At 42.6% G+C, this 27626-nt stretch overlaps 1 protein-coding gene across 3 annotated transcripts in view; it reads right to left on the bottom strand.

Annotated features, from left to right (window-relative positions):
• Positions 1-9137: 9137 nt before the first annotated feature.
• LOC109882109 (1-phosphatidylinositol 4,5-bisphosphate phosphodiesterase delta-1) overlaps positions 9138-27626 on the bottom strand; it is a 92482-nt gene continuing 73993 nt past the window's right edge. For 2 of the 3 annotated variants that reach the window (XM_031796919.1, XM_031796920.1), the window contains 7 exons: positions 15095-15262; positions 14161-14317; positions 13880-13996; positions 11807-11985; positions 11222-11357; positions 10507-10656; positions 9138-10393 (listed from right to left, as the gene is read on the bottom strand). In XM_031796919.1, the coding sequence (XP_031652779.1) occupies positions 10302-10393; positions 10507-10656; positions 11222-11357; positions 11807-11985; positions 13880-13996; positions 14161-14317; positions 15095-15262 (999 nt within the window). In that variant the 3' untranslated portion in view covers positions 9138-10301. Of the gene's footprint in view, positions 10394-10506; positions 10657-10677; positions 11077-11221; positions 11358-11806; positions 11986-13879; positions 13997-14160; positions 14318-15094; positions 15263-27626 lie in introns of those variants that run through there. The other variant, XM_031796921.1, reaches the window with a different exon arrangement.

Here is a 27626-nt window from a genome sequence, read left to right on the forward strand (position 1 = left end):
GATATCGGCCTTCACCTGCTGGTGGATATCGGCCTTCACCTGCTGGTGGATATCGGCCTTCACCTGCTGGTGGATATCATGCTGGTGGATATCGGCCTTCACTTGCTGGTGGATATCGTGCTGGTGGATATCGGCCTTCACCTGCTGGTGGATATCGGCCTTCACCTGCTGGTGGATATCGTGCTGGTGGATATCGGCCTTCACCTGCTGGTGGATATCATGCTGGTGGATATCGGCCTTCACCTGCTGGTGGATATCATGCTGGTGGATATCGGCCTTCACCTGCTGGTGGATATCATGCTGGTGGATATCGGCCTTCACCTGCTGGTGGATATCATGCTGGTGGATATCGGCCTTCACCTGCTGGTGGATATCGGCCTTCACCTGCTGGTGGATATCATGCTGGTGGATATCGGCCTTCACCTGCTGGTGGATATCATGCTGGTGGATATCGGCCTTCACCTGCTGGTGGATATCGGCCTTCACCTGCTGGTGGATATCGTGCTGGTGGATATCGGCCTTCACCTGCTGGTGGATATCGTGCTGGTGGATATCGGCCTTCACCTGCTGGTGGATATCGGCCTTCACCTGCTGGTGGATATCGTGCTGGTGGATATCGGCCTTCACCTGCTGGTGGTTATCACTCAACCTCTTCTTACGTGTCTGTAACACAGACCTGAGCTGGTTCTGCTTGGGGGAGTAGTGGAGGTGGTGGATACAGGAGGCCCAGACCAGCTTAGCTCTCCCCCATCCTACAAGCTCCATCTAAGGGTTCTACTTGGGGGAGTAGTGGAGGTGGGGGATACAGGAGGCCCAGACCAGCTTAGCTCTCCCCCATCCTACAAGCTCCATCTAAGGGTTCTACTTGGGGGAGTAGTGGAGGTGGTGGATACAGGAGGCCCAGACCAGCTTAGCTCTCCCCCATCCTACAAGCTCCATCTAAGGGTTCTACTTGGGGGAGTAGTGGAGGTGGTGGATACAGCGCTCCAGGAGGCCCAGACCAGCTTAGCTCTCCCCCATCCTACAAGCTCCATCTAAGGGTTCTACTTGGGGGAGTAGTGGAGGTGGTGGATACAGGAGGCCCAGACCAGCTTAGCTCTCCCCCATCCTACAAGCTCCATCTAAGGGTTCTACTTGGGGGAGTAGTGGAGGTGGTGGATACAGCGCTCCAGGAGGCCCAGACCAGCTTAGCTCTCCCCCATCCTCAGTGGTGGAAGAAGTACTAAACTGTCATACTTGAGAAAAAGTAAAGATGCCTTTAATAGAAAATGACTCAAGTAAAAGTCACCCAGTAAAATACTACTTGAGTAGGAGTGTCAAAAGTAAAAGTTTAAATCATTTCAAATTCCTTATATTAAGCAAACCAGATGGCACAATTATTATGATTTTTTTTGCTGGATAGCCACGGGCACTCTCCAACACTCAGACATTTACAACCAAAGCATTTGTGTTTAGTGAGTCCTCCAGATCAGAGGCAGTAGGGAGGACCAGGGATGTTCTCTTGATAAGTGTGCGAATTGGACAATGTTCCTGTCAAAATGTAACAAGTACTTTTGGGTAAAGTAAGTAATAGTTGCCAAAAATATAAATTAAAGTAAATTACAGATACCCCCCGAAAATACTTAAGTAGTACTTTAAAGTATTTTTACTTAAGTACTTTACACCACTGCCCATCCTACAAGCTCCATCTAGAGGGAGGAGGCTCATCTCTTCCCTCAAGCCCAGCCACCCCTGGTGCCCAGACCCAACCTGTCCAACACCTTCAGCACCACTCTGTCTCCCACCTTGTCCTCCTCGGCCCCCAGGACTTGAGAGTACCTGGTCACTGAGCTGCTGCTCAACAAGAGCCCCAATGAGCTACCCCAGGGAGAAGACCCTAACAGGAGAGAGGTGAGACACATTGACTATCACTAAACCAGTAGAGGTGAGACACATTGACTATCACTTACCCAGTAGAGGTGAGACACATTGACTATCACTAACCCAGTAGAGGTGAGACACATTGACCATCACTTACCCAGTAGAGGTGAGACACACTGACTATCACTTACCCAGTAGAGGTGAGACACACTGACTATCACTTACCCAGTAGAGGTGAGACACATTGACTATCACTAACCCAGTAGAAGTGAGACACATTGACTATCACTAACCCAGTAGAGGTGAGACACATTGGTAATGGTTGTAAATCGACAGCACTGGGCAGCATAACACATCTCTCTCTTGCTCTCCTTCCTCTCCATCTCTCTCTCCTCTCTCTTCCCTTAACTTCCCTCTGTCTCTCTCTCCGTTGTCAGGACTGTCTCTCTCTCTCTCTCCATTGTCAGGACTGTCTCTCTCTCTCTCTCCATTGTCAGGACTGTCTCTCTCTCTCTCTCCATTGTCAGGACTGTCTCTGTCCATTGTCAGGACTGTCTCTCTCTCCATTGTCAGGACTGTCTCTCTCTCCATTGTCAGGACTGTCTCTCTCTCTGTGTTGTCAGGACTGTCTCTTTCTCTCTCTCTGTTGTCAGGACTGTCTCTTTCTCTCTCTCTGTTGTCAGGACTGTCTCTTTCTCTCTCTCTGTTGTCAGGACTGTCTCTTTCTCTCTCTCTGTTGTCAGGACTGTTGTCAGGACTGTCTCTCTCTCCATTGTCAGGACTGTCTCTCTCTCTCTCTCTGTTGTCAGGACTGTCTCTCACTCTCTCTCTCTCTCTCCGTTGTCAGGACTGTCTCTCTCTCTCTCTCTCCGTTGTCAGGACTGTCTCTCAATTCAAATCAAATCAAATCAAATCAAATTTATTTATATAGCCCTTCGTACATCAGCTGATATCCCAAAGTGCTGTACAGAAACCCAGCCCAAAACCCCAAACAGCAAGCAATGCAGGTGTAGAAGCACGGTGGCTAGGAAAAACTCCCTAGAAAGGCCAATACCTAGGAAGAAACCTAGAGAGGAACCAGGCTATGTGGGGTGGCCAGTCCTCTTCTGGCTGTGCCGGGTGGAGATTATAACAGAACATGGTCAAGATGTTCAATGTTCATAAATGACCAGCATGGTCGAATAATAATAAGGCAGAACAGTTGAAACTAGAGCAGCAGCACAGTCAGGTGGAAGTTGAAACTGGAGCAGCAGCATGGCCAGGTAGACTGGGGACAGCAAGGAGTCATCATGTCAGGTAGTCCTGGGGCATGGTCCTAGGGCTCAGGTCAGTTGAAACTGGAACAGCAGCATGGCCAGGTGGACTGGGGACAGCAAGGAGTCATCATGTCAGGTAGTCCTGGGGCATGGTCCTAGGGCTCAGGTCCTCCGAGAGAGAGAAAGAAAGAGAGAAGGAGAGAATTAGAGAACGCACACTTAGATTCACACAGGACACCGAATAGGACAGGAGAAGTACTCCAGATATAACAAACTGACCCCAGCCCCCCGACACATAAACTACTGCAGCATAAATACTGGAGGCTGAGACAGGATTCAATTCAATTCAAGGGCTTTATTGGCATGGGAAACATGTGTTAACATTGCCAAAGCAAGTGAGGTAGACAACATACAAAGTGAATATATAAAGTGAAAAACAACAAAAATTAACAGTAAACATTACACATACAGAAGTTTCAAAACAGTAAAGACATTACAAATGTCATATTATATATATATATACAGTGTTTTAACAATGTACAAATGGTTAAAGGACACAAGATAAAATAAATAAGCATTCTCTCCATTGTCAGGACTGTCTCTCTCTCTGTGTTGTCAGGACTGTCTCTTTCTCTCTCTCTGTTGTCAGGACTGTCTCTCTCTCTCTCTGTTGTCAGGACTGTCTCTCACTCTCTCTCTCTCCGTTGTCAGGACTGTTGTCAGGACTGTCTCTCTCTCTCTGTTGTCAGGACTGTCTCTCACTCTCTCTCTCTCTCTCTCCGTTGTTAGGACTGTCTCTCTCTCTCTCCGTTGACAGGACTGTCTCTCTCTCTCTCTCTCTCTCTCTCTCTCTCTCTCTCTCTCTCCGTTGTCAGGACTGTCTCTCAATTCAATTCAATTCAATTCAAGGGCTTTATTGGCATGGGAAACATGTGTTAACATTGCCAAAGCAAGTGAGGTAGACAACATACAAAGTGAATATATAAAGTGAAAAACAACAAAAATTAACAGTAAACATTACACATACAGAAGTTTCAAAACAGTGAAGACATTACAAATGTCATATTATATATATATATATATATATACAGTGTTTTAACAATGTACAAATGGTTAAAGGACACAAGATAAAATAAATAAGCATAAATATGGGTTGTATTTACAATGGTGTTTGCTCTTCACTGGTTGCCCTTTTCTCGTGGCAACAGGTCACAAATCTTGCTGCTGTGATGGCACACTGTGGAATTTCACCCAGCAGATATGGGAGTTTTTCAAACTCTCTCTCTCCGTTGTCAGGACTGTCTCTCTCTCTCTCCGTTGTCAGGACTGTCTCTCTTGCTCTCCGTTGTCAGGACTGTCTCTCTCGCTCTCCGTTGTCAGGACTGTCTCTCTCTCTCTGTTGTCAGGACTGTCTCTCACTCTCTCTCTCTCTCTCCGTTGTCAGGACTGTCTCTCTCTCTCTCCGTTGACAGGACTGTCTCTCTCTCTCTGCCTACGGCGGCCTTTCTCAAGCAAGGCTATGCTCACTGAGTCTGTACATAGTCAAGGCTTTCCTTAATTTTGGGTCAGTCACAGTGGTCAGGTATTCTGCCGCTGTGTACTCTCTGTGTAGGGCCAAATAGCATTCTAGTTTGCTCTGTTTTTTTGTTAATTCTTTCCAATGTGTTAAGTAGTTATCTTTTTGTTTTCTCATGATTTGGTTGGGTCTAATTGTGCTGCTGTCCTGGGGCTCTGTAGTGTGTGTTTGTGTTTGTGAACAGAGCCCCAGGACCAGCTTGCTTAGGGGACTCTTCTCCAGGTTCATCTCTCTGTAGGTGATGGCTTTGTTATGGAAGGTTTGTGAATCGCTTCCTTTTAGGTGGTTGTAGAATTTAACAGCTCTTTTCTGGATTTTGATAATTAGTGGGTATCGGCCTAATTCTGCTCTGCATGCATTATTTGGTGTTCTACGTTGTACACGGAGGATATTTTTGCAGAATTCTGCGTGCAGAGTCTCAATTTGGTGTTTGTCCCATTTTGTGATGTCTTGGTTGGTGAGCGGACCCCAGACCTCACAACCATAAAGGGCAATGGGCTCTATGACTGATTCAAGTATTTTTTGCCAAATCCTAATTGGTATGTTGAAATTTATGTTTCTTTTGATGGCATAGAATGCCCTTCTTGCCTTGTCTCTCAGATCGTTCACAGCTTTGTGGAAGTTACCTGTGGTGCTGATGTTTAGGCCAAGGTATGTATAGTTTTTTGTGTGCTCTAGGGCAACAGTGTCTAGATGGAATTTATATTTGTGGTCCTGGTGACTGGACCTTTTTTGGAACACCATTATTTTGGTCTTACTGAGATTTACTGTCAGGGCCCAGGTCTGACAGAATCTGTGCATAAGATCTAGGTGCTGCTGTAGGCCCTCCTTGGTTGGTGACAGAAGCACCAGATCATCAGCAAACAGCAGACATTTGACTTCGGATTCTAGCAGGGGGAGGACGGGTGCTGCAGACTTTTCTAGTGCCCTCGCCAATTCGTTGATATATATGTTGAAGAGGGTGGGGCTTAAGCTGCATCCCTGTCTAACCCCACGACCCTGTGTGAAGAAATGTGTGTGTTTTTTGCCAATTTTAACCGCACACTTGTTGTTTGTGTACATGGATTTTATAATGTCGTATGTTTTACCCCCAACACCACTTTCCATCAGTTTGTATAGCAGACCCTCATGCCAGATTGAGTCGAAGGCTTTTTTGAAATCAACAAAGCATGAGAAGACTTTGCCTTTGTTTTGGTTTGTTTGATTGTCAATTAGGGTGTGCAGGGTGAATACATGGTCTGTTGTACGGTAATTTGGTAAAAAGCCAATTTGACATTTGCTCAGTACATTGTTTTCATTGAGGAAATGTACGAGTCTGCTGTTAATAATAATGCAGAGGATTTTCCCAAGGTTACTGTTGACACATATTCCACGGTAGTTATTGGGGTCAAATTTGTCTCTTGGGGAAGATGCCAGAGCTAAGTATGATGTTAAAGAGTTTTAGTATAGCCAATTGGAATTTGTTGTCTGCATATTTGATCATTTCATTGAGGATACCATCAACACCACAGGCCTTTTTGGGTTGGAGGGTTTTTATTTTGTCCTGTAACTCTTTCAATGTAATTGGAGAATCCAGTGGGTTCTGGTAGTCTTTAATAGTTGATTCTAAGATCTGTGTTTGATCATGTATATGTTTTTGCTCTTTATTCTTTGTTATAGAGCCAAAAAGATTGGAGAAGTGGTTTACCCATACATCTCCATTTTGGATAGATAATTCTTCGTGTTGTTGTTTGTTTAGTGTTTTCCAATTTTCCCAGAAGTGGTTAGAGTCTATGGATTCTTCAGTTGCATTGAGCTGATTTCTGACATGCTGTTCCTTCTTTTTCCGTAGTGTATTTCTGTATTGTTTTAGTGATTCACCATAGTGAAGGCGTAGACTCAGGTTTTCCGGGTCTCTATGTTTTTGGTTGGACAGGTTTCTCAATTTCTTTCTTAGATTTTTGCATTCTTCATCAAACCATTTGTCATTATTGTTAATTTTCTTCGGTTTTCTATTTGAGATTTTTAGATTTGATAGGGAAGCTGAGAGGTCAAATATACTGTTAAGATTTTCTACTGCCAAGTTTACACCTTCACTATTACAGTGGAACGTTTTACCCAGGAAATTGTCTAAGAGGGATTGAATTTGTTGTTGCCTAATTGTTTTTTGGTAGGTTTCCAAACTGCATTCCTTCCATCTATAGCATTTCCTAATGTTACTCAGTTCCTTTGGCTTTGATGCCTCATGATTGAGTATTGCTCTGTTTAAGTAGACTGTGATTTTGCTGTGGTCTGATAGGGGTGTCAGTGGGCTGACTGTGAACGCTCTGAGAGACTCAGAGACTGTCTCTCAATTCAATTCAATTCAAGGGCTTTATTGGCATGGGAAACATGTGTTAACATTGCCAAAGCAAGTGAGGTAGACAACATACAAAGTGAATATATAAAGTGAAAAACAACAAAAATTAACAGTAAACATTACACATACAGAAGTTTCAAAACATTAAAGACATTACAAATGTCATATTATATATATATATACAGTGTTTTAACAATGTACAAATGGTTAAAGGACACAAGATCAAATAAATAAGCATAAATATGGGTTGTATTTACAATGGTGTTTGTTCTTCACTGGTTGCCCTTTTCTCGTGGCAACAGGTCACAAATCTTGCTGCTGTGATGGCACACTGTGGAATTTCACCCAGTAGATATGGGAGTTTTTCAAACTCTCTCTCTCCGTTGTCAGGACTGTCTCTCTCTCTCTCCATTGTCAGGACTGTCTCTCTCTCTCTCCGTTGTCAGGACTGTCTCTCTTGCTCTCCGTTGTCAGGACTGTCTCTCTCGCTCTCCGTTGTCAGGACTGTCTCTCTCTCTCGCTCTCCGTTGTCAGGACTGTGTCTCTCTCTCTCGCTCTCCGTTGTCAGGACTGTCTCTCTCTCTCTCTCTCTCCGTTGTCAGGACTGTCTCTCTCTTTCTCTGTTGTCAGGACTGTCTCTCTCTCTCCGATGTCAGGACTGTGTCTCTCTCTCTCTCTCTCCGTTGTCAGGACTGTCTCTCTCTCTCTCTCTCTCTCCGTTGTCAGGACTGTCTCTCTCTCTCTCTCTCTCTCTCCGTTGTCAGGACTGTCTCTCTCTCTCTCTCTCCGTTGTCAGGACTGTCTCTCTCTCTCTCTCTCTCTCTCCGTTGTCAGGACTGTCTCTCTCTCTCTCTCTCTCTCGCTCCGTTGTCAGGACTGTCTCTCTCTCTCTCTCTCTCTCTCTGTTGTCAGGACTCTCTCTCTCTCTCTCTCTCTCTTTCTCTCTCTTTCTCTCTCTTTCTCTCTCTCTCTCTCTCTGTTGTCAGGACTGTCTCTCTCCGTTGTCAGGACTGTCTCTCTCTCTCTCTCTGTTGTCAGGACTGTCTCTCTCTCTCTCTCTCTCTCTCTCTCTCTCTCTCTCTCTTTCTCTCTCTCTCTCTCTCTCTCTCTTTCTCTCTCTCTCTCTTTCTCTCTCTTTCTCTCTCTTCTCTCTCTTTCTCTCTCTTTCTCTCTCTTTCTTTCTCTTTCTCTCTCTCTCTCTCTCTCTTTCTCTCTCTCTCTTTCTCTCTCTTTCTCTCTCTTTCTCTCTTTCTTTCTCTCTCTCTCTCTCTCTCTCTCTCTCTCTCTCTCTCTCTCTCTCTCTCTCTCTCTCTGTTGTCAGGACTGTCTCTCTCTCTCTCTCTCTCTCTCTCTCTCTCTCTGTTGTCAGGACTGTCTCTCTCTCTCTCTCTCTCTCTCTGTTGTCAGGACTGTCTCTCTCTCTCTCTCTCTCTGTTGTCAGGACTGTCTCTCTCTGTTGTCAGGACTGTCTCTCTGATGTGGATCTGGAGAACCTGCTGGGTTGTTCTCGGGCTGGTTTCCAGCGGCTGCCCAAGTGGCGGTAAAACGACCTGAAGAAGGCAGGGCTGTTTTGAGTGGGTGGAGTCAGTCAGTTGGGATGACAAGGGCACATATCTTATTAGAGTTGAATGGTTATATTTTCATTGATTGTGTCCATATTGTGTTTAAGTTGCCATACTTTTCAAATACAGTTCAAGCTAGAGGAACTGTACATGCATACATTATGCGCTCTACAATTTAAATAAGATTATTATTATTATACTCCAGCTGATGACGAGAACCTGCCAGATACTGGATGTTACCAACAGCAATACCACTTTCATTTTCAGTGTCTTTAACAAAGTCCCTTTATCATTTTTTTATTGAACAAAAACATGCCCAGTCCTTCACTGACATGTTCTACCAGCTGAACAGCATAAGAATCAGGAGTGTTTTTAACATTCCAAATGAATTAAATCAAGGAAGATCTTGCTGGCTTGTGTTTTGCTATATTTACTGCAACTCATTTTGACGATCATATTGAACTAACCCTTCCATAACAACACGGCTAATTATCATAAAGTTGCCACAAAATCTCTCTCTCAAAAAGAATTCACCATCAAACAACTTTTCTAAATTATGATTTTATTCAAGAGCATGTGCAAATGCAGTTTACTGAAAAACAACAGCAAGATATTACTACCACAGCTACTATACTCTGTTATATGTTACACAGCTGATATCAAGAGAAGAGTGTTAAGAGGAACCACAGTAGGTCAAGTAGGGCTTGATGTGCGTTTCACATGAACAGTCAGTAACAACAGTCATAATGAGCTTGATCATGTGTCCATTAGGCCTATGGATCTTTTATTTGTTATTAATCAGCATGAATTAGATTGAGCAATGAAAGCCCCACTTGTATTCCATAGGCTGGGATCCACGCTATGCAGCTGCTGCCAGAGCGCATTTTTCACTGGCTGTCCACTGGTTTTAAAAACCATGATTGATAGGCAGTTTAAATTCAACCATTATTGGGTTCAAATACACATTTAGATTTGTGAACAGCCAACAACCACAATAGGTAAGGCATAATAGCTAAATGAGAGAGCAGCAGTGTGATTCACATCAATGTGCTAAGTAGATATCAATAGTAAGTGATATCCGTATCACCGTAGACCACACCACTGCTGTCATCCTTACCTCCAAGAGTTTATTCAAGTTGGATAATATTTGCATACCGACAGAAATCGCACCATTGGAAAACATATATATATATTTTAATTTATTTAACAAGTTCTCATTTACAACTGCGACCTGGCCGAGATAAAGCAAAGCAGTGCGACAAAAACAACAGTTTGGACTGTAGCCTACAAAATCCTATTTTCCAGCGATCCATCAAACACATTTTGGTGTGTCATCACAGTGGTCTCTGACTTGTGGTCAGACTTACTCAGGTGGAACAAACTTAAAAGAAGTAGATAAACATTAAATATCGACATATTAAAAACCTTGTCAGTTATAACTCAATGATGTGGGAATTGTCAGTATGATGTGGGAGGGGTCAGTGTGGATTGGACTTTTTAGTATGATGTGGGAGGGGTCAGTGTGGTGTGGGAGGGGTTAGTATGATGTGGGAAGGGTCAGTGTGGTATGTGAGTGGTTTGTATCATGTGGACAAGTGTGGTATCGGAGTGGTCGGTGTAGAAGGGGTCAGCGTGATGTGGGAGGGGTCAGTGTGACGTGGGAGGGGTCAGCGTGATGTGGGAGGCGTCAGTGTGAAGTGGGTCGGGATCTATTTGGCGTCCAGCAGCATGAGGTGAACAAACAGGCCGGCGGAGGGGATGACATCACCACGCTTGGTGAGCAGAGGGACGTGGCGGTAGCCTGGGAAACAGGATGTGAGGTTTGAATAAGTCAGCAGTCAGCAATGAGAGGAGAGAAGGAGAGAGAGAGAGAGAGAGAGGGACAAGACAGAGAGAGACAGAGGGAGGTATTACCGTTCTGTAGACTGGTCAGTGGCAGGCAGTAATGTCCAATCAGGTCGTTCTGTGAGGTGGCGTCATAGTCTTCGACCAGGAAACGCAACATGGCCAGCTCTGGTACCTGGATGTCAAACTGGAACGTCTCATTCCACATGGGATTAAAACCTGCAGAGAGGAACATCATTCCACATTTAACCTGCAGAGAGGAACATCATTCCACATGGGATTAAAACCTGGGGAGAGGAACATCATTCCACATGGGGTTAAAACCTGCAGAGAGGAACATCATTCCACATTTAACCTGCAGAGAGGAACATCATTCCACATGGGATTAAAACCTGCAGAGAGGAACATCATTCCACATGGGGTTAAAACCTGGTGAGAGGAACATCATTCCACATGGGGTTAAAACCTGGTGAGAGGAACATCATTCCACATGGGGTTAAAACCTGGTGAGAGGAACATCATTCCACATTTAACCTGCAGAGAGGAACATCATTCCACATGGGGTTAAAACCTGCAGAGAGGAACATCATTCCACATTTAACCTGCAGAGAGGAACATCATTCCACATGGGATTAAAACCTGGGGAGAGGAACATCATTCCACATGGGGTTAAAACCTGCAGAGAGGAACATCATTCCACATGGGGTTAAACCTGGTGAGAGGAACAGAAAGCCTGGATCAGATACTGATGCTGTGTGTGTGAGTGTGCCTGTATGTGTCTCACCGTTGTTCTCGATGGAGCGTGTCTCCTTGCTGCACGTGTCAGCTGGAACACCGTAGATCTCCACTTTAACCAGCGGGTCCACGATGGATTTAGGCTTGTCCTTGTTTAGCTTGGGCAGCTGCTGGGCTGAGATCACCTGTAGGCACGCACGCACACACACAAACAGATATTTCAAAGCATTTGATATACTGTAGTGATGTTTCGTACACAACATAATGAATCCCTCTTGAACCATATCTCATCTCAATCAAATCAAATCTTCTAATTTGAAACGATGCCACTCAGTTCCTAGCCCCCTCTTAGCAGTGTTCACTATAAGATACGATCTAAAATTAAAAACACAATATACTGCACAGAAACTCATTTATGTTATCAGAAGGCCATTTTCCTTCCTCAATATATTGCTATTTTATTCATCAATGTAACATTCTCTGTAGTAGCCTTCACTGTGTTCTAATAGTAGCTATTATAATACACTAGTGATTTTCCACTAATGTAATACACTATAGTATCATATATGAATCAATATAATACATAGAGTATATATGTACAGTATATAACACACTATAACGGTGATCCTCTCACCATGATGTGGAAGGCCTTGTGTTTGATCCAGGGTCCCTTGGTTAGGGTCATAGGATTGAACTCTGACCCAGCGTATCTCTGGAATTCAGGCTTCAGGATGTATCCACTCAGCCCGTTGGATCGGAACCTGCCCTGGTTCAGGTCCATCTCCTTAGATGGAGTCTGGAAGTTCAGCGCCACTGGAAAGAAAAATCATAATCAATAAAGCATCGATCAATAAAGCGTCGATCATGAATTTATAGAGAAAAGGGAAGACTGTGACCTGAGCTGGTGCAGAGATTGTTCATTTATAGAGAAAGGGGAAGACTGTGACCTGAGCTGGTGCAGAGATTGTTCATTTATAGAGAAAAGGGAAGACTGTGACCTGAGCTGGTGCAGAGATTGTTCATTTATAGAGAAAAGGGAAGACTGTGACCTGAGCTGGTGCAGAGATTGTTCATTTATAGAGAAAGGGGAAGACTGTGACCTGAGCTGGTGCAGAGATTGTTCATTTATAGAGAAAAGGGAAGACTGTGACCTGAGCTGGTGCAGAGATTGTTCATTTATAGAGAAAAGGGAAGACTGTGACCTGAGCTGGTGCAGAGATTGTTCATTTATAGAGAAAGGGGAAGACTGTGACCTGAGCTGGTACAGAGATTGTTCATTTATAGAGAAAAGGGAAGACTGTGACCTGAGCTGGTGCAGAGATTGTTCATTTATAGAGAAAGGGGAAGACTGTGACCTGAGCTGGTGCAGAGATTGTTCATTTATAGAGAAAGGGGAAGACTGTGACCTGAGCTGGTGCAGAGATTGTTCATTTATAGAGAAAGGGGAAGACTGTGATCTGAGCTGGTGCAGAGATTGTTCATTTATAGAGAAAGGGGAAGACTGTGACCTGAGCTGGTGCAGAGATTGTTCATTTATAGAGAAAGGGGAAGACTGTGACCTGAGCTGGTGCAGAGATTGTTCATTTATAGAGAAAGGGGAAGACTGTGACCTGAGCTGGTGCAGAGATTGTTCATTTATAGAGAAAGGGGAAGACTGTGACCTGAGCTGGTGCAGAGATTGTTCATTTATAGAGAAAGGGGAAGACTGTGACCTGAGCTGGTGCAGAGATTGTTCATTTATAGAGAAAGGGGAAGACTGTGACCTGAGCTGGTGCAGAGATTGTTCATTTATAGAGAAAAGGGAAGACTGTGACCTGAGCTGGTGCAGAGATTGTTCATTTATAGAGAAAAGGGAAGACTGTGACCTGAGCTGGTACAGAGATTGTTCATTTATAGAGAAAGGGGAAGACTGTGACCTGAGCTGGTGCAGAGATTGTTCATTTATAGAGAAAAGGGAAGACTGTGACCTGAGCTGGTACAGAGATTGTTCATTTATAGAGAAAGGGGAAGACTGTGACCTGAGCTGGTACAGAGATTGTTCATTTATAGAGAAAAGGGAAGACTGTGACCTGAGCTGGTGCAGAGATTGTTCATTTATAGAGAAAAGGGAAGACTGTGACCTGAGCTGGTGCAGAGATTGTTCATTTATAGAGAAAGGGGAAGACTGTGACCTGAGCTGGTACAGAGATTGTTCATTTATAGAGAAAAGGGAAGACTGTGACCTGAGCTGGTGCAGAGATTGTTCATTTATAGAGAAAGGGGAAGACTGTGACCTGAGCTGGTACAGAGATTGTTCATTTATAGAGAAAAGGGAAGACTGTGACCTGAGCTGGTACAGAGATTGTTCATTTATAGAGAAAGGGGAAGACTGTGACCTGAGCTGGTGCAGAGATTGTTAATTTATAGAGAAAAGGGAAGACTGTGACCTGAGCTGGTGCAGAGATTGTTAATTTATAGAGAAAAGGGAAGACTGTGACCTGAGCTGGTACAGAGATTGTTCATTTATAGAGAAAAGGGAAGACTGTGACCTGAGCTGGTGCAGAGATTGTTCATTTATAGAGAAAGGGGAAGACTGTGACCTGAGCTGGTGCAGAGATTGTTCATTTATAGAGAAAGGGGAAGACTGTGACCTGAGCTGGTGCAGAGATTGTTCATGTCAATTCTATCAGAGGATTCTTAAATATAAGTCTAATTGAAGAGACTGTACCTATCTGACAGCCTGCGTTCCACAGGGGAACTGGGTTGTAGTTGGAGGAGGCTGTTCTGGAGCCAGCTGGGTAGATACGGCTCAGCTTGGTCATGTTGTGGTGGATAAAGGCTTTAGCTGGAAGAGATGTAAACCAGACAGGTTAATGGTGCAATCCTTGTAAGAACTGTTCTAGAACATGCATAATGAAATGTCTATAGTACACTGAATCAAGGCTGAATGGTCCTGTTATTCAGGCTCGCTGTTATTCAGGCTTGCTGTAACAGAACAGAGGGTTTTACCTGCTGTCTCAGCCAGGTTAACAGCCTTGCTCTCTTTAAAGGAGGACATCTCATAGAAGGCCTGCTTGTCTTTAGCGTGCTCAAACCCTGAGAAGTGGACACTCTTACAGTAGATCACCAGATCAGACAGCTGCTTGGCTAGCTTGATCTTTGACTTCTGAAAAGCAATAAAACAGCATTTTTATCAAATCTACAGAAATAGAGATGTTTTGAATGAATTTCTATCAAAGTATTCCCATATGTGTTTTCCTTGGCATATGGCCTGAAATGGAACTAGTTCTGCTGAAGTCAGTTTTATCCACAGTAGACAGCTAATCCACAGTAGAGCTTGGCACCATAGTAGCATGGTACCACAGTAGCTTGGCACCACAGTAGCTTGGCACCACAGTAGCATGGTACCACAGTAGATTGACACCACAGTAGCACGGTACCACAGTAGCTTGGCACCACAGTAGCATGGCACCACAGTAGCTTGGCACCACAGTAGCATGGTACCACAGTAGCATGGCACCACAGTAGCTTGGCACCACAGTAGCGTGATACCACAGTAGCTTGGCACCACAGTAGCGTGATACCACAGTAGCTTGGCACCACAGTCGCATGGTACCACAGTCGCATGGTACCACAGTAGCATGGTACCACAGTAGCTTGGCACCACAGTAGCTTGGCACCACAGTAGCTTGACACCACAGTAGCTTGGCACCACAGTAGCTTGACACCACAGTAGCATGGTACCACAGTAGCTTGGCACCACAGTAGCTTGGTACCACAGTAGCTTGACACCACTGTAGCATGACCATGTCCAAAATGGCACTCTATTCTACTTATTCTTACCACTGTCCTATGGGCTGGTAGTGCACTACTAGGGATTAGGATGACATTTGGGACACCATGGCTTTGACTACCTTGGCACCACAGCAGCGTGTTACCATACCTTGGCTTTGGCCTTCTGTCCGTTGGTATCTGTCTTGGAGTTGCTGGTCTCTGCAGACTCGTCCTCCTCGGAGACACAGTCTTCCTCTACTCCAGGACTAGTATTGCTGAAGACGGCATCCAGCTTGTTCAGACGTTTCCCCTTGATGATGAACCGACCCTTCAACTCCTACACAGAGACAGACAGATACACATTGTGTTAATGGAGATGCATCTATACTAGATAATTGAATGACTACTAAATCCCAGGATACCCTGTTAAGGGTTCAACAGCAAAGCTGGTTAAGCCCTATTGTATTTTTTCGTTATTGTTATTATACCGGTTCTTCTAGCAAGGAAAATGAACATGAAAATTCCCATGAAATAGTAAGGCTAAGGAGGGTGCAACTTGACATGATGGTAAAGGCCCATAGTCCACACCCTGTCATGCAATGCCGAAAAACCTTTGTGCTAGAGTGAAGCGGTTTCTAGAGTAATGCAAGGTCTCTCATGTGAAACGTCAATTGCTATGGAAATGCTGGGATGTGATTTTCAATGATGTTAAAGGTCATTTGGATTGAGCTATGACGGTGATATGAAATGGATAACAATTATCATCATGAATATTAAGGCTATACGCAATACATGTTACACACACAGACACTCAACCATTCAAATTGGCGTAGTTATTTTTTATTTGGACATCACACAATATTATCTTACTCTTATACAGTCAATGGACACACTAAATCACATCCAATATCATACACATCAACCTACTCAGATTTACTACACACATAATATCTTGTCTCAATTTTCTAACATCTGTGGCATTGGCTCACAGGCAAACAGGCAAGGGAATAAAACAAGTATTGCTAGAACCTATTTCTTGAATTCTAAATATCAGACATTTGAAAACCTTCCATAATACCTCTGATGGCAGTAACTTTACAAGCACTAATTATGGTCAATTTAAACTGAGAATAGTATCTAGTTATGGTAAGGGGTGAAATAAGTATAGCCAGTTATAATTGTAACTGTTTAGCAGATTATAAAAAAAGAAGATCAGTCTTTACATGGATAAAAGAAAAGGAATATAACATATACTGTTTACAGGAAACTCTACTTCCTTAGATGATGTTGCGTGTAAAAAGGAATGGGGTGGTGAAATAATTCTCTGTCATGAACAAAGGAACTCAAAGGGTGTGATGATATTAATGAACAAAAATGTTGATCTGATTGTGAAAATAATCAGGAATAATTTGCATGGAAGGTGGATCCTTTTGAATATTTCAATCCACAATATTTATTCCACAGGACAAAACTAGATCCAGGGTATGACTGTGGCAATGCGTAGGTCCGGAGACATGTTGGACTAAACCCACTGACTCGATGATGGCTCCGAAAGCCTTTTGGAGTAGGTCTGTGGACATTACACCTCCTCCTCCATGCTTTACGGTGGGAACTACACATGCGTAGATCATTCGGTCACCTACTTCGCATCTCACAAAGACACGTGGTTGGAACCAAAAATCTCAAATCAGATCAAAGGACAGATTTCCACAGGTCTAATGTCCATTGATCATATTTCTTAGCCAAAGCAAGTCTCTTCTTATTGTTGGTGTCCGTTAGTAGTGGTTTTTTTGCAGCAATTCGACTATGATGGTCTCCTCATGCTTGAACACCGTGAAGCATTTATTTAGGATTTTTTTTCAGTTAACTCTAATGAACTTATCCTCTGCAGCAGGGGTCATTCTTTCCTGTGGTGGTCCTCATGAGAGCCAGTTTAATCGTAGCGTTTGGTTTTTGTGACTGCACTTGAAGAAACTTTCAAAGTTCTTGACATTTTCAGCATTGACTGACCTTCATGTCTTAAAGTAATGATGGACTGTCGTTTCTCTTTGCTTTTTCGAGCTGTTCTTGACATAATATGGACTTGGTCTTTTACCAAATAGGGCTGTTGTCTGTATTCCACCCCTACCTTGTCACAACACAACTTGGCTCAAACACATTAAGAAGGAAAGAAATTCCACAAATTAACTTTTAGCAAGGCACACCTGTTAATTGAAATGCAATCTAGGTGACTACCTCATGAAGCTGGTTGAGAGAATGCCAAGAGTGTTTGCAAAGCTGTCATCGAGGCAAAGGGTGGCTACTTTGAAGAATCTCAAATATAACATATATTTGATTTGTTTAACAATTTTTTGGTTACTACATATTCCATGTGTGTTATTTCATAGCTTTTATGTCTTCACTATTATTCTACAATGTAGAGAATAGTCAAAAATAATGAGTTGGTGTGTCCAAACCTTTGACTGATATATATATATATATCCTAGTACAAATTCTGTCTTAGGTCAGTGAGGATCACCACTTTATTTTAAGATTGTGAAATGTCAGAATAAAGGTGGAGAGAATGATTTATTTCAGATTTATTTATTTCATCACATTCCCAGTGGGTCAGAAGGTTACATACACTCAATTATTATTTGGTAGCATTGCCTTTAAACTGTTTGACTTGGATCAAATGTTTCGGGTAGCCTTCCACAAGCTTCCCACAATAAATTGGGTGAATTTTGGCCAATCCTCCTGACAGAGCAGGTGTAACTGAATCAGGTTTGTAGGCCTCCTTGCTCGCACATGCTTTTTCAGTTCTGCCCACACATTTTCTACAGAATTGAGGTTAGGGCTTTGTCATGGCCACTCCAATACCTTGACTTTGTTGTCCTTAAGCCATTTTGTCACAACTTTGGAAATATGCTTTGGGTCATTGTCCATTTGGAAGACCCATTTGCGACCAAAATTGAACTTCCTGACTGATGTCTTGAGATGTTGCTTCAATATATCCGCAATTTTCCTACCTCATGATGCCATCTATTTTGTGAAGTGCACCAGTCCCTCCTGCAGCAAAGCACCCCACAACATGATGCTGCCACCCCCGTGCTTCAAGGTTGAGATGGTGTTCTTCAGCTTGCAAGCTTCCCCCTTTTTCCTCCAAACATAACAATGGTCATTATGGCCAAACAGTTCTATTTTTGTTTCATCAGACCAGAGCACATTTCTCAAAAAAGTACTATCTTTGTCCCCATGTGCAGTTGCAAACCGTAGTCTGGCTTTTTATGGCGGTTTTGGAGCAGTGGCTTCTTCCTTGCTGAGCGACCTTTCAGGTTATGTCAATATAGGACTTGTTTAACTGTGGATATGGATACTTTTGTACCTGTTTCCTCCAGCATCTTCACAAGGTCCTTTGCTGTTGTTCTGGGATTGATTTGCACTTTTCACACCACAGTACGCTCATCTCTACGAGACAGAACGCATCTCTTTCCTGAGAGGTATGACGGCTGCATGGTCCGATGATGTATATACTTATGTACTATTGTTTGTCCAGATGACCGTGGTACCTTCAGGCATTTGGAAATTGCTCCCATTGATGAACGAAGAAAAAAAGAAAAGCATGTGAAAAAGGTCATTCAAATAACCAAATTCAACCTAGCTAATTTCCGATTTATACGAAATTGTTTGACTACAGAGGTAGCAAAACTGTACTTCAAATCTATGATACTCCCCCACTTAACATACTGCTTGACTAGTTGGGCCCAAGCTTGCTGTACAACATTAAAACCTATTCAGTCTGTCTACAAACAGGCTCTCAAAGTGCTTGATAGGAAGCCCAATAGCCATCATCATTGTCACATCCTTAGAAAGCATGAGCTCTTGAGTTGGGAAAATCTTGTGCAATACACCGACGCATGTCTTGTTTTCAAGATCCTCAATGGCCTGGCTCCCCCTCCACTCAATATTTTTGTTAAACAGAAAACCCAGACATATGGCAGCAGATCCACAAGGTCTGCCATGAGAGGTGACTGTATAGTTCCCCTAAGGAAAAGCACCTTTAGTAAATCTGCATTCTCTGTGAGAGCTTCCCATGTCTGGAATACACTGCCATCAGACACACATAACTGCACCACATATCACACTTTCACAAAATGCTTGAAGACATGGCTAAAGGTCAATCAGATTTGTGAACATGGTCCCTAGCTGTGTGTTGCCGCTCTCCATGTTGTCTGTTGTCTGTAGCTTGTGAGGTGTGGAAACACTTTGTTGCTTTTATGAATTTTGTCTTGCTGCTTTTTGTTTTATGTTGCTCTGTCTGTATGCTACGTCTTGCTTGTCCTATGCTGCTCTGTCTGTATGCTACGTCTTGCTTGTCCTATGTTGCTATGTCTTGCTTGTCATATGTTGCTATGTCTTGCTTGTTCTATGTTGCTATTGTCTATATTGTAATTGTTTTTAATAACCTGCCCAGGGACTGCGGTTGAAAATTAGCCGGCTGGCTAAAACCGGCACTTTTACTGAAATGTTGATTAATGTGCACTGTCCCTGTAAAAATAAAAATAAACTCAAAACTCAAACTCAAACGAGACTTGTGCAGGTCTACACTTGTTTTTCTGAGGTCTTGGCTGATTTCTTTTGATTTTCCCATGATGTCAAGCAATAGTAGACCTTGAAATACATCCACAGGTACACCTCTAATTGACACAAATTATGTTAATTAGCCTATCAGAAGCTTCTAAAGCCATGACATCATTTTCTGGAATTTTCCAAGCTGTTTAAAGGCACAGTCAATTTAGTGTATGTAAACTTCTGACCCACTGGAATTGTGAAACAGTGAATAATAAGATAAACAAATCTGTCTGTAAACAATTGTTGGAAAAATTTCCGAGATGTCCTAACCGACTTGCCAAAACTATAGTTAGTTAACAAGAAATTACATAATTTTTCAACCACTCCATACATTTCTTGTTAACTAACTATAGTTTTGGCAAGTATATATATATATATATATATATATATACACACACACACACAGTGGGGCAAAAAAGTATTTAGTCAGCCACCAATTGTGCAAGTTCTCCCACTTAAAAAGATGAGAGGCCTGCAATTTTCATCATAGGTACACTTCAACTATGACAGACAAAATGAGGGGGAAAAAATCCAGAAGATCACATTGTAGGATTATTAATTAATTTATTTGCAAATTATGGTGGAAAATAAGTATTTGGTCACCTACAAACAAGCAAGATTTCTGGCTCTCACAGACCTGTAACTTCTTCTTTAAGAGGCTCCTCTGTCCTCCACTCGTTACCTGTATTAATGGCACCTGTTTTAACTTGTTATCAGTATAAAAGACACCTGTCCACAACCTCAAACAGTCACACTCCAAACTCCACTATGGCCAAGACCAAAGAGCTGTCAAAGGACACCAGAAACAAAATTGTAGACCTGCACCAGGCTGGGAAGACTGAATCTGCAATAGGTAAGCAGCTTGGTTTGAGGAAATCAACTGTGGGAGCAATTATTAGGAAATAGAAGACATACAAGACCACTGATAATCTCCCTCGATCTGGGGCTCCACGCAAGATCTCACCCCGTGGGGTCAAAATGATCACAAGAACGGTGAGCAAAAATGTTAAGTGGGAGAACTTGCACAATTGGTGGCTGACTAAATACTTTTTTTGCCCCATTGTGTATATATATACAGTATATAGTTGGTTATATATATATATATATATACACACACACAGTGCCTTTGGAAAGTATTCAGACCCCTTGACTTTTTCAACATTTTTGACAAAGTGAAAATAGGTTTTTAGACGTTTTTGCAAATGTATTAAAACAAAAAAACTGAAATACCTTTTTTACATAAGTATTCAGACCCTTAAGCTGTTTCCATTGATCATCCTTCATATGTTTCTGGAGTCCACCTGTGCTAAATGAAATTGATTGGACATGATTTGGAAAGGCTTCACACCTGTCTGTATAAGATCCCAGTTGACAGTGCATGTCAGAGCAAAAACCAAGCCATGAGGTTGAAGTAATGGTCCGTAGAGCGCCGAGACAAGATTGTGTCGAGGCACAAATCTGGGGAAAGGTACCAAAAACTTTCTGCAGCATTGAAGGTCCCCAAGAACACAGTGGCCTCCATCACTCTTTAATGGATGAAGTTTGGAACCACCATGACTCTTCCTAGAACTCGCCAAACTGAGCAATCAGGGAAGAAGGGCCTTGTCAGGGAAGTGACCAAGAACATAATGCTCACACTTTTTTTTAACCAGGCAAGTCAGTTAAGAACAAATTCTTATTTTCAATGATGGCCTAGGAACAGTGGGTTAACTGCCTGTTCAGGGGCAGAATGACAGATTTGTACCTTGATTTGTACCTTGTCAGCTCAGGGATTCGTCTTGAAATCTTTGGTTCTTTACTAAACTACTCACTCTGTTTCGCACATGGCTTCACATGTGAATCCTTAAAGAGATGGATGAGGTCATGGTTTAAGAGGTGGCAAGTAGCCTAGTGGTTAGAGCGTTGGGCCAGTAACCAAAAGGTTGCTAGATCGAATCCCCAAGCTGACAAGATAAAAATGTGTCCTTCTTCCCCTGAACAAGGCAGTTAACCCACTGTTCCTAGGCTGTCAATGTAAATAAGAATGTGTTAAAAAAAGAGGGTGTGAATGATGATCAATGGGTGGAGACAAAGCGGAACTCTCCAGTAGGTGTACCAAAACATTCAAGAGCCATTTTCTCAGAAGTGGGGTTACCAGTTTATCAACTTTCAAAGCAGAACTACTTTCCCATTATTCTTCAACTGCAGTGTATGATATATGAAGTCTCTACTTTTATCGAATGTAAAACCATTTCGGAGTTAATGCCTAACATTAACCATTCAGAGTTAATGCTTAACCTTAACCATTCAGAGTTAATGCTTAACCTTAACCATTCAGAGTTAATGCTTAACCTTAACCATTCAGAGTTAATGCCTAACCTTAACCATTCAGAGTTAATGCCTAACCTTAACCATTCAGAGTTAATGCCTAACCTTAACCATTCAGAGTTAATGAGAACTTAACCATTCAGAGTTAATGCCTAACCTTAACCATTCAGAGTTAATGCCTAACCTTAACCATTCAGAGTTAATGCCTAACCTTAACCATTCAGAGTTAGTGCCTAACCTTAACCATTCAGAGTTAATGAGAACTTAACCATTCAGAGTTAATGCCTAAACTTAACCATTCAGAGTTAATGGGAACTTAACCATTCAGAGTTAATGGGAACTTAATCATTCAGAGTTAATGGGAACTTAACCATTCAGAGTTAATGGGAATTTAACCATTCAGAGTTAATGAGAACTTAACCATTCAGAGTTAATGTCTAACCTTAACCATTCAGAGTTCATGTCTAACCTTAACCATTCAGAGTTAATGAGAACTTAACCATTCAGAGTTAATGTCTAACCTTAACCATTCAGAGTTAATGAGAACTTAACCTTCGAACAGTACAGAGAAGTAACCAAACACTTTGAGATGATGAACGTCTAATTCTGACTTGACACTGTGAGAGCTTGTTGAAACATCAGCACCACAGATAACTTCCACGAGTCTGTGAACGATCTGAGAGACATGGCAAGAAGGGCCTTCTAAGCCATCAAAAGAAACTTAAAAATGGACATCCCAACTAAGATCTGGCAAAAAATTCTCCAATCAGTTAATGAACCCATTGCCCTTAAAGGTTGTGAGGTCTGAGGTCCACTCACCAACTAAGAATTCACAAAATGGGACTAACACCCAATTGAGACTCTGCATGAGAGTACAAAATGCAGAGTACAAAGCAAAACCCCAAATAATGCATGCAGAGCAGAATTAGGACTATACACACAAATAATCAAAATCCATCATAGGACTTGGTCTTTGCGACTGCACTTGAAAAGACGTTCAAAGTTCTTGACATTTTCCGCATTGACTGACCTTCATGTCTTAAAGTAATGATGGACTGTCGTTTTTTTCTTTGCTTATTTGAGCTGTTCTTGCCATAATATGGACTTTGTCTTTTAACAAATAGCCCTATATTCTGTAAACCACCTCTACCTTGTCACAACACAACTGATTGGCTCAAATGCATTAAGAAGGAAAAGACATTCCACAAATTAACTTTAAACAAGGCATAACTTTTAATTGAAATGCATTCCAGGTAACTACCTCATGAAGCTGGTTGAGAGAATGCCAAAAGTGTATAAAGCTGTCATCAAGGTAAAGGGTGGCTACTTTTTAGAATATAAAATATAATATATATTTTGATTTGTTTAACACTTTTTTGGTTACTACATGATTCTATTTGTGCTATTTCATAGATTTGATGTCTTCACTATTATTCCACATTGTAAAGAATAGTAAAAATTAAGACAAACCCTTGAATGAGAAGGTGTGTCCAAAATTTTTGCTGATACTCTATACACACATTTCTTTAATTATTTCCATGTTGGAGAGAGAGAGAGAGAGAGAGAGGTTAATTTAGTTTTTCTCCAGCAACATTCTTTGTGTAGACAAATTAAATCAGAAATACTGTTAATATATTAAATCAGAAGCAGCTGTAGCATTCCTGCCGAGCCTCGAAGACAGACAGGCTCTAACAGACAGATACTGTTAGCCCTATAGACAGGCTCTAACAGACAGATACTGTTAGCCCTATAGATAGGCTCTAACAGACAGATACTATTAGCCTCATAGACAGACAGGCTCTAACAGACAGATACTGTTAGCCCTATAGACAGGCTCTAACAGACAGATACTGTTAGCATCATAGACAGACAGGCTCTAACAGACAGATACTGTTAGCCCTATAGACAGGCTCTAACAGACAGATACTGTTAGGCCTATGGACAGGCGCTAACAGACATATACTGTTAGCCTCATAGACAGACAGGCTCTAACAGACAGATACTGTTAGCCATATAGACAGACAGGCTCTAACAGACATATACTGTTAGCCCTATAGACAGGCTCTAACAGACATTAACTGTTAGCCTCATAGACAGACAGGCTCTAACAGACAGATACTGTTAGCCATATAGACAGACAGGCCCTATAGACAGACAGGCTCTAACAGACAGATACTGTTAGCCCTACAGACAGGCTCTAACAGACAGATACTATTAGCCTCATAGACAGACAGGCTCTAACAGACAGATACTGTTAGCCCTATAGACAGGCTCTAACAGACAGATACTGTTAGCATCATAGACAGACAGGCTCTAACAGACAGATACTGTTAGCCCTATAGACAGGCTCTAACAGACAGATACTGTTAGGCCTATGGACAGGCGCTAACAGACATATACTGTTAGCCTCATAGACAGACAGGCTCTAACAGACAGATACTGTTAGCCATATAGACAGACAGGCTCTAACAGACATATACTGTTAGCTCTATAAACAGGCTCTAACAGACATTAACTGTTAGCCTCATAGACAGACAGGCTCTAACATACAGATATGTTAGAGCCTGTCTGACATCACTAGCCACTTTAACTATGCCACTTTGTTTACATACTCATCTCATTTGTATATACTGTACTCGATACCATCTACTGTATCTTGCCTATGCTCCTCTGTACCATCACTCATTCATATATCCTTATGTACATATTCTTTATCCCCTTACACTGTGTATAAGACAGTAGTTTTGGAATTGTTAGTTAGATTACTTGTTGGTTATTACTGCATTGTCGGAACTAGAAGCACAAGCATTTCACTACACTCGCATTAACATCTGCTAACCATGTGTATGTGACAAATAAAATTTGATTTGATTTGATTTGAGATACTGTTGGCCCTATGGACAGGCTCTAACAGACAGATACTGTTAGGCCTATGGACAGGCGCTAACAGACATATACTGTTAGCCTCATAGACAGACAGGCTCTAACAGACAGATACTGTTAGCCTCATAGACAGACAGGCTCTAACAGACAGATACAGTTAGCCCTATGGACAGGCTCGAACAGACAGATACTGTTATTATCATAGACAGACAGGCTCTAACAGACAGATACTGTTAGCCTCATAGACAGACAGGCTCTAACAGACAGATACTGTTAGCCCTATGGACAGGCGCTAACAGACAGATACTGTTAGCCCTATGGACAGGCTCTAACAGACAGATACTGTTAGCCCTATGGACAGGCTCTAACAGACCGATACTGTTATTATCATAGACAGACAGGCTCTAACAGACAGATACTGTTAGCCTCATAGACAGACAGGCTCTAACAGACAGATACTGTTAGCCCTATGGACAGGCGCTAACAGACAGATACTGTTAGCCTCATAGACAGACAGGCTCTAACATACAGATACTGTTAGCCCTATAGACAGACAGGCTCTAACAGACATATACTGTTAGCCCTATAGACAGACAGGCTCTAACAGACAGATACTGTTAGCCCTACAGACAGGCTCTAACAGACAGATACTGTTAGCCTCATAGACAGACAGGCTCTAACAGACAGATACTGTTAGCCCTATAGACAGGCTCTAACAGACAGATACTGTTAGCCTCATAGACAGACAGGCTCTAACAGACAGATACTGTTAGCCTCATAGACAGGCAGGCTCTCACAGACAGATACTGTTAGCCCTATAGACAGGCTCTAACAGACATATACTGTTAGCCCTATAGACAGACAGGCTCTAACAGACAGATACTGTTAGCTCTATAGACAGGCTCTAACAGACAGATACTGTTAGCCCTATAGACAGGCTCTAACAGACAGATACTGTTAGCCCTATAGACAGACAGGCTCTAACAGACAGATACTGTTAGCCCTATAGACAGGCTCTAACAGACAGATACTGTTAGCCCTATAGACAGGCTCTAACAGACAGATACTGTTAGCCTCATAGACAGACAGGCTCTAACAGACAGATACTGTTAGCCTCATAGACAGGCAGGCTCTAACAGACAGATACTGTTAGCCCTATAGACAGGCTCTAACAGACATATATTGTTAGCCCTATAGACAGACTCTAACAGACAGATACTGTTAGCCCTATAGACAGGCTCTAACAGACAGATACTGTTAGCCCTATAGACAGACAGGCTCTAACAGACAGATAATGTTAGCCTCATAGAGAGACAGGCTCTAACAGACAGATACTGTTAGCCTCATAGACAGACAGGCTCTAACAGACAGATACTGTTAGCCCTATAGACAGGCTCTAACAGACAGATACTGTTAGCCCTATAGACAGGCTCTAACAGACAGATACTGTTAGCCCTATAGACAGATAGGCTCTAACAGACAGATACTGTTAGCCCTATAGACAGGCTCTAACAGACAGATACTGTTAGCCCTATAGACAGGCTCTAACAGACAGATACTGTTAGCCTCATAGACAGACAGGCTCTAACAGACAGATACTGTTAGCCTCATAGACAGGCAGGCTCTAACAGACAGATACTGTTAGCCCTATAGACAGGCTCTAACAGACATATACTGTTAGCCCTATAGACATGCTCTAACAGACAGATACTGTTAGCCCTATAGACAGACTCTAACAGACAGATACTGTTAGCCCTATAGACAGGCTCTAACAGACAGATACTGTTAGCCCTATAGACAGACAAGCTCTAACAGACAGATAATGTTAGACTCATAGAGAGACAGGCTCTAACAGACAGATACTGTTAGCCTCATAGACAGACAGGCTCTAACAGACAGATACTGTTAGCCCTATAGACAGACAGGCTCTAACAGACAGATACTGTTAGCCTCATAGACAGACAGGCTCTAACAGACAGAAACTGTTAGCCTCATAGACAGACAGGCTCTAACAGACAGATACTGTTAGCCCTATGGACAGGCTCTAACAGACCGATACTGTTATTATCATAGACAGACAGGCTCTAACAGACAGATACTGTTTTTTATTTTTTTATTTATTTCACCTTTATTTAACCAGGTAGGCTAGTTGAGAACAAGTTCTCATTTGCAACTGCGACCTGGCCAAGATAAAGCATAGCAGTGTGAGCATACAACAAAGAGTTACACATGGAGTAAACAATTAACAAGTCAATAACACAGTAGAAAACGAAGGGGGGGTCTATATACAATGTGTGCAAAAGGCATGAGGAGGTAGGCAAATAATTACAATTTTGCAGATTAACACTGGAGTGATAAAAGATCAGATGGTCATGTACAGGTAGAGATATTGGTGTGCAAAAGAGCAGAAAAGTAAATAAATAAAAACAGTATGGGGATGAGGTAGGTGAAAAGGGTGGGCTATTTACCAATAGACTATGTACAGCTGCAGCGATCGGTTAGCTGCTCAGATAGCTGATGTTTGAAGTTGGTGAGGGAGATAAAAGTCTCCAACTTCAGCGATTTTTGCAATTCGTTCCAGTCACAGGCAGCAGAGTACTGGAACGAAAGGCGGCCAAATGAGGTGTTGGCTTTAGGGATGATCAGTGAGATACACCTGCTGGAGCGCGTGCTACGGATGGGTGTTGCCATCGTGACCAGTGAGCTGAGATAAGGCGGAGCTTTACCTAGCATAGACTTGTAGATGACCTGGAGCCAGTGGGTCTGGCGACGAATATGTAGCGAGGGCCAGCCGACTAGAGCATACAAGTCGCAGTGGTGGGTAGTATAAGGTGCTTTAGTGACAAAACGGATGGCACTGTGATAGACTGCATCCAGTTTGCTGAGTAGAGTGTTGGAAG

The sequence above is a fragment of the Oncorhynchus kisutch genome, linkage group LG18 (genome assembly GCF_002021735.2).
Source record: "Oncorhynchus kisutch isolate 150728-3 linkage group LG18, Okis_V2, whole genome shotgun sequence".
Taxonomy (NCBI): Eukaryota; Metazoa; Chordata; class Actinopteri; order Salmoniformes; family Salmonidae; genus Oncorhynchus; species Oncorhynchus kisutch.